We start from the raw sequence: 7,822 nt of genomic DNA, 5'->3' as shown, positions 1-7,822 counted from the left end.
CAGGAGGTGTGGGGAATGGGATTTCAGATTGGAAGACTGAGAAACCGGGAGGAACTGAAATCGACATGTATGTCTGTCCCTAATCATGATGGTAAACGCTGCAGTTTTGCAGAAAGGACTGTTCCAGTTTTGAGCAGCAGCTGTGTATTTATTGCAGCATGGCAGTCTGGACCTGGGGTTTCTCAGCTGCTCACCTTTGGCCCTTGCTCTGCCTCTGGGAGGGCAGATGCCACTTAAGGTCAAGGAAACAGGAGGCGACGTTGGAAGACTGACATGCTAGAGGGAATCAGGGCTGACAAGGCATGCACTTCAGGGTGTCTGGACGATCCCGGGCTATAACGGCCTCCAGGCATAGCAAGGATAGTCATTCTCAAGGCTTGCAGGACCATGGACAGGTCACTGAGAGCTAGCACCTTGCTGCAACAGAGGTGTCTTCCAAACAATCTGTTTATTGAGCATCCCTCCAGATTTGCTTGCAAGGAAGGCTGGGCAGCACCAGCTATTTATTGAGTTGTCTACAACTACACAGTGCATTTCATCTTCACTTTCCTAACTGCAAAAAGCCCAGTGGCTGGTGTGTTTTTTTGGAGGGGTGGAAGTGAGCTAGGTGTACAGGAGCAAGAAATTGGCTTTGTGTACAACCTGAATTTGCTGCTACCTGAAGAGTGATAGAAGCTCCCAGAGACCCAACTGCAGACATAACCTTTACTTCTCTCTAGGCCCAGATGACTCTTCTCAGACTCTGCCCCACTGTTTGAGGATTGAAGCTCCTTTCAGGGGAAACCCACAAGCCCCACTGCCAAGTGCTCTAACGCCTCCCTGTGTCAAATCCTTTTATGTGATCCGGTGGGGACTGATGTCCATTGAGACTGTAAGAAGGCAGGCAGGTGTTTACTGGCTGAAGAAGGCAGGTGGAGGTTGGTGGGCCATTTGCCCTCATGGACCTGCCACCACCGAGTTGTGATCTCTGCTCCTGTGTGAAGGTACCGGAGAGTGAATGGCAGTTGGTGGGAAGAGGCTCAGTCCTTTTGGGATGAGGACCTTCCTTGGGAGTCTCCAGGTACCAGGCTTGCAATGAATAACAAGAATTGAGTCTCGCATCACTGCTGATAACGGGGGTCTAGACCTCTTCCTCAAAGTCCTAGTACAAGGATGGCCTAGTTCTGGCCTAAGAGACAACTATGGCCCCAGCCTCTCCCCTATCAGGTCCTCAGGACCTTCCCAGGCCACACCCCTCGCCAACCCTGCTTTGCACCCTCCTTGAATTTTTGTGCCAGTTGGTTTGTGCCCTCAGATCATGCCTCTTGCTTGTCTGGATAGAGAGGCAATGGTTGGGGTGTGTGTGTGTAGAAACAAGCCTACTTTACAGAGGCAAAATTCACATTTAATAATGTGCTTATTTTTGCCTCTGGCTTTCCCAACCACTGGCATGTGGGCCCCAAAACATTGCCCAAAAGGGAATGTGGCCCTGCCTTGCAGAGACAAAGCAACCATTCAGAACCATTTGTCTATGGTGTTGATATAACCAAGCCCAAGACATGCAGTTCAGTCCCTTTCGTGGCAGTGGCTTGGATTACGAAGGTGGGAGAGGGTCTCTTCCATTTGTGATCTCCCTTGCTGCTTTTAGAAGGCTGCAGTGAAGCAGAGTTTGGCTTAAATTAGGGGGAGAAGGGCTGGCAGATTTTGTTAGGCACCCTCTACCTCGAGACCAGGTGCCAAAAGTCTTCCAGCCATCTCTTGTCCAGTCTTCAGGACTTTGCCCGGGCCATATGCCTCACTGACCCTTCCTGCATGAATTTGTATTTGGCCAGAAGGTTCCTTGAACTGAGATGGTATTTCTTGCTTGCCTGGATGGAGAATGCTGCATGTGTTCTGGGCACACTCATCCTTGGTAGGTGGCCCTTGCAATGTTGCCCTGGTCAAATGTGTATGTCAGGGGCTGGACTGAGGAGCAATGGTGGGAGCCCCCTCCCCCTTCCCAAGGGCAGAAGGACAGTATTGATTTAGAACAGTGGCTTGCAGAGGGGCATAGTCCAGAGGGGGAAAGCTGGGAAATACTGGGTGAGGAACAGCTAGAAGAGGGAACACCAGGAGAGGGACAGCTGGTAGATTCAGTGCCTTTGGACAGCATTCCTGACTCCCCTTCGCCTAGGACTAGACGGGCTCTGAGAGGGATAGAACAGAAAGCGCAGAGGCAACAAGATCAGATTACCAAACGTAGGAGTGATGTAGATTAATGGGGACGGAGGGGGTGAACCTTAACTAGGACCCACGCCATTTTTAGAGAGATATGCATTCATTTGTCTCTCGCTGTGATTATTAAAGAAACTATCTGGCAAGAATGCTCCCTGTCGTTTGATCTGTTTAATTACTGCCACCGGGGGAGGAATCTGATTCCCTGAAGCCTGACAGTGGCCAATAATCCAAGTGTTACTTTCAGTCTTCAGTTTTCACATCGCTTGGAACATAATCCTTTCTATCTCCCCACCCAAAACACACCATAAGGAATGCTGGTAAATGATCGCATTTGGCTAGGAACATGGGAGACAAGACAACTACCCACGAGGGAGGTGTTCTACCTGCAGTCAGAGGCAATATGCTGTGGGAAAAGTGGGATACTGGCCTGATCCAGGAAGCTCTTATGTCCTCAGGTTGTTCTCTCCTTCCCTCTTGTGTGTATTTAAAAATAAACTTTAAACAAACAAAAACCCCTGGGATTACTGCAAACTTAACTTCTGCCCTTCCCAAAGAGAGAGAAATAATAAAGAGACCTTGTTGTTCTATGTACAAGTAGGGAACATTGCACTTAATTTCTTTTACATCCATTGGACAACATTAACTTTCTTTAATATATAAATCTCTCTGGATAGGCTGTGGGCGGGGGGAGGAAAGGGAGGAGCCGGGAAATCACCGCGTTTCTCAATATACACTTCCGTTGGCTCAGTTCGACAGCACAGGCAGCTCATTCTCCACAACCTGAAGTAACAGCCCCAATTTCACTCTCTGGTCCATTTTGGTAGAGGAATGTAACTTTTTATAAATATGATTGATCTTCAGCTTTTGCACTCTCTCCAAACTCCTCCTCGGTCCAATATCCATTTTGTTCTCACTTCTCTCGCAAAGAAATGCCCCCAGGGAAGGAAAAATACTTTCAAAATCCTTAAAAGACAGTAAGTCTTGGAAAATACTGTGGGCCTGGGGTGTGTGGTGTGACAGAGACCCACAGGGATGTCATCTTTGCACCCGTTGCAAAAGTCACCGAAATGTTTTGTCTTTGAAACTTCCAGCCCTCTCGCCAGGTTTGGTGGGCTCTCTTTGATATGGCGCCAGACCTCTTGATAACCTCCTGGCCCCAGGACTCTGTCGTCGCTCGCTGGCAGGATGATGAGGGGAAATAATCTCTGGTTGCTATAGGCAAAGGAAGTGAGGTATGGAGCATCACCAAGCTTGCAGCGGACACTAAAAGGGGCAGGGGTATGAGGTGAGGGAAAGAAGAGGGAGGCAGAGGTTAGAAGTCATATACCAGGAGTGGAGAACTTCAGGCCCAGGGGCTAAATTCCCCAAGCCACCACCTCACTGGCCAGGCCTCAAGCCCTCCTTGAGTGTTCTTCCCAGGCTGGAATGTGTCATTGAACTCTGATTATGTCTCTTGCTTGTTGAGATGGGAGGACAGAGAAGGGGGGGGGTGTATCAGCTAGCCTACTGCACAATGGTAATGTTTACATTCATTGCTGTGCCCACTTTTGCCTCTTGGCCTAGCCCATCACTGGCATGTGGCCCCCAGGAGGTTTCTCAGAAAGGAATGTGGCCCCTCAGGGTCAAAAGGGTTTCCCACACCTGCCACGTACAAAAAGATTATCTTGGAGAAAAGAGCATTTCTTTACATGGTAAAGGTAAAGGTAAAGGGACCCCTGACCGTTAGGTCCAGTCACGGAAGACTCTGGGGTTGCGGCACTCATTTCGCTTTATTGGCCGAGGGAGTCGGCGTACAGCTTCTGGGTCATGTGGTCAGCATAACGAAGCCGCTTCTGGCGAACGAGAGCAGCGCACGGAAACGCCATTTACCTTCCCACCGGAGCAGTACCTATTTATCTACTTGCACTTTGACGTGCTTTCGAACTGCTAGGTTGGCAGGTGCAGGGACCGAGCAACGGGAGATCACCCCGTCGCGGGGATTTGAACCACCGACCTTCTGATTGGCAAGTCCTAGGCTCTGTGGTTTAACCCACAGCGCCATCCACGTCCCTTCTTTTACACTGTAGGGTGGTGTTTTGATCTTACATTTTTATGCTGTAAACCGCCATGAGATCTACAGATGAAGGGCAGTATACAATTGTTGTTGTTGTTGTTGTTTATTTACAAATCGGTTTAGCTGGTTAGGTTAAAGTACAGAAACGGGGCGGGGCTTCAGTAGCACCTTGGACAGCTCCCTGCAGAGCTCAGCCTGGCTGTTCCATAAGAGCAGCACTCAAATGTTGCTTCAGCACCAGCCACCCTCAGACTGAGCCTGAAATAGGAGCTCCAGTTCCAGTTCAGTAGCTAGCTAAGATGAGCCTCTTCATTTAAAGGGGCCCACCCTGCTTTAGCACTTGCTGGCTCTGATAGAGCAGGGGAGAATGCAGTTGCACTAGGACACAGTGGTAGCCAACATGGTGCCCTCCAGATGCCCTCCATCAACCATCAGCCTCAGCCAGCCTGGCCAATGGTCAAGGATAAAGAGAATTGTAATCCAGCAACCTCTGGAGGGCTATTTCTGCACTAGGGCTTCTGAGCTGGAGTCCTCCCAAGTCAGAGGAAGGCAAAGCAACCTCATTGGACTAGAGAGCTACTTGCACAATGGGCTTCTCTTGTGCAAGTATTTCTGGCTTAGTAGGCACATCTGCGGATGGCACCAAGGACCATTCCACTCCGAACTTCCCTGACTTCATCCCCAATTCCTCAGTCTCCGGTAAATATGCAGCCGGCTGCATCAGTTCAAGTTTTTTTTGTTATGTTTTTTTAAAGGGCTTTTTAAAAGGATTTTTTAAAAAATCATCTTTTGTGGCTGTTATTGGAGGTTTGATTGCACATGCTACTGCTGGGGTCTTTGCTGCTTTGCTGCTGACTGCTGAACTGTATTATGATGCTGAAGGTTGGGAGATTCAGGACAGACAAAAGAAGGTACTTTTTCACCCAGAGCAAAGTTCAACTATGGGACTCGCTCCCACAGGAGGCAGTGATGGCCGCCAACTTGGATGGCTTTAGAAGAGGCCATCTGGGGTAGTTCAGTCGGTAGAGCATGAGACAATTAATCTCAGAGTTGTGGGTTTGAACCCCACCTTGGGCAAAAAACAACAACAACCCCACCCTGCATTGCAGGGGGTTGGACATGGTCCCTTCCACTTTTACAGTTCTATGGTTCTATGGCTTTCAATAGGTACTTGATAAAATGGCTATGTTCCACCTCCACTGTCAGAGGCAGCAATGCTTCTGAATACCAATTGCTGGAAACCACAAAAGGGAAGACTGCTGTTGAGCTCCGGTCCTGCTTGCTGGTTTCCCCACTAGCATCTGGTGGATCACTGTGAGAACAGGATGCCGGACTAGATCGGCCACTGGCTCAATCCAGCAGGCTCTTCTTATTATATTGGATCTTTTTAAATTGACTGTTTACACTGTAAATTGGATTGTATGCGCTAATGTTTGTTAACTGTTATTAATGCAAGTCGCATTAAGAAGGATACAGTCTGAAAGGCAGCTTAAAAATACATATATAGGCATATTTATCCCAGTCTCTATCTGTACTTGGGTTTGAAATCGTTCTTACATATGAAATTGTTTTTAATATGTTGTTATAATATGGAATTGCTTCTGATTGTTTTGTGTATGTGTATGGCAGTCATTTTGACATGTGGAATTGCTTTAATTGTTTCGACATAATGGTAGTTTTTATTGTTGATGTTTTTGCTGTCAAATTGCTTCAAGGTATTTTTCTTGATAATGATTTTTATTAGTTTTCAATTACAGTCCAATAATAGCCTCATTATAACAAGGTATTTTTTATAGGAATCAAACAAATAAATTTAATAACAGTAATTTTTTTTGTATTATTTTATGTAAACCACTTAGTAATTGTTTTTGATTATGCACTGTGTATGTGTGTGTGTGTTTGTGTGTGTGTGTAAAAATGGCTGAATATAAATATAAATATGGGGAAACAGCTGATTGCTGCCGATTATCCCAAACAGCTCTCTTCTAACGATAAGCTGAGTTTTCTTTACCACCAGCACCCATGCCCACGTTTGACTGCCCCAGCGAGGCTGAGCAAGCAGCATCATGCTGGGTTTTGATTAAGAGGACGCTTCCTGAATCCAGGAGGGCTTGTTCCAACACGCAAGCATCAAAGTCAACTGGAGGGCAAGATGGAATAATCAATCAAGGACAAAGTTATGGCTGAGTGCCTGGCAGATGAATCGATAGAGCCTTGCTAAGGAAATGGTCTTCTTCCCCCAGTGGTGTGGATGCGCCTGATTGCTTGACTGATGGAGAAGGGCGCTTTCTCCGGCTCACTACAAAGGGTGGGAACCCAACAGGAGTGGCGGGCTTTGAAAACAACACTTTCGCCTTCCAGTGCAGTGTGGTAAACACTTCTCTGCAAGACCCCATGTGGTTCCAAATCCAGACGGTTGCCACCAACCAATATGGACAACATGCTCATATAAACAAATCAGGTAGGATGGTGGAAACTGAAGATGTCCAGAAGGAACTCTCCAGACAAGGTGAACAAAAGCTCAGTGTTGTAAATTGGTGTAAACTAGAGGGGGAAATTATTTTTGTGCACACACAGATTTCACACACTGGCTGTGATGGATCTGAACTGCTTGTGATGGGACCTAATCTCGTGGTTCTTTCTTAGGCAAAACGATTGAGGGATTTCTCAAAAGCATCCTTACCAAACCGGGCAAAATGTCTTGGAGGGTTATTTGTATGTTTATAGACATCCTTAGGAGTGGAATGAGGTTGTCGCATCAGGCAAAAATATCTGATGAATATTTTTAGGGGGATAATTAAACTTTAGCTAAGAGGAAAATTCTCCAAGGGGGTTTCACACCCATTTCTCATTGAGCCACGTTTGGCGTTACTAGGCGGGTCATGATGATCAGTTAAACTAGACTTAGCCCCATTCAGCAGTCTGCTAGGGGATGGAAGTTCCAGTCAAATCAAATTCTGTGGAATCATAGGACCATGTAGAGTTGGAAGGGAGCCCTGGTCATCTAGCCCAACCCCCTGCAATGCAGGAATCTCAAAACACAGTTCCTCCATCCATTTTGAAACCATAACAGACCCTTTCCAAATGTGCTAGCAGTTTTATTGCTGCACCACTAGGAGGTTAGGACTTAGGAACATAGGAAGCAGCCTGACATCCATCAGACCGTTTGTCCATTTAGCTCAGTATTGTCAACACTGACTGGCAGCAGCTCTCCAGGGTTTTAGAATGGAGACGTTCCCAGTTCTGTCTGGAGAGGCTCAAAACTGAACCTGGAAAGTTTCGCATGTGAAACATGTGCTCTAATCACTGAGCAATGGGCGGCCCTTTCTCAATGCACCCAACACTCAAGCAAACCCTGGCTGCAAGCACCCACAGAGACTTCCATTCATCAGCCCCTTCTGAGCAACCTCCAGGAAACACTGGCCCTGTATGGGAATCCAGGCTCTCGTTCTAGACATTCTTGAACCCAGCCCATTATAATAATTTTGGCACGCCTTGTTTTCTTTTAAAACGCGAAAGCTTATCTCTTGAGAAGTTCAAGGTTTTCTCCTCTAACTATCTGTTAATCGATAA

At 47.1% G+C, this 7,822-nt stretch overlaps 1 protein-coding gene across 3 annotated transcripts in view; it reads right to left on the bottom strand.

Moving 5' to 3' along the window:
- Positions 1-2,810: 2,810 nt before the first annotated feature.
- The window catches only part of HNF1B (HNF1 homeobox B), a 60,015-nt gene continuing 55,003 nt past the window's right edge, over positions 2,811-7,822 (bottom strand). For all 3 annotated transcript variants that reach the window (XM_081890431.1, XM_081890432.1, XM_081890430.1), the window contains exon 9: positions 2,811-3,459. Coding sequence is in view for 2 of the 3 variants with exons in the window: in XM_081890432.1 (XP_081746558.1) it covers positions 3,439-3,459 (21 nt within the window). In the remaining variant the exon portion in view is untranslated. The remainder of the gene's footprint in view (positions 3,460-7,822) is intronic.

This window comes from Podarcis melisellensis, assembly GCF_964234715.1.
Source record: "Podarcis melisellensis genome assembly, chromosome: 15".
Lineage (NCBI taxonomy): Eukaryota > Metazoa > Chordata > Lepidosauria > Squamata > Lacertidae > Podarcis > Podarcis melisellensis.
Note: the sequence above shows the minus strand (reverse complement) of the source record. Positions and strands in the feature narration are given on the sequence as shown.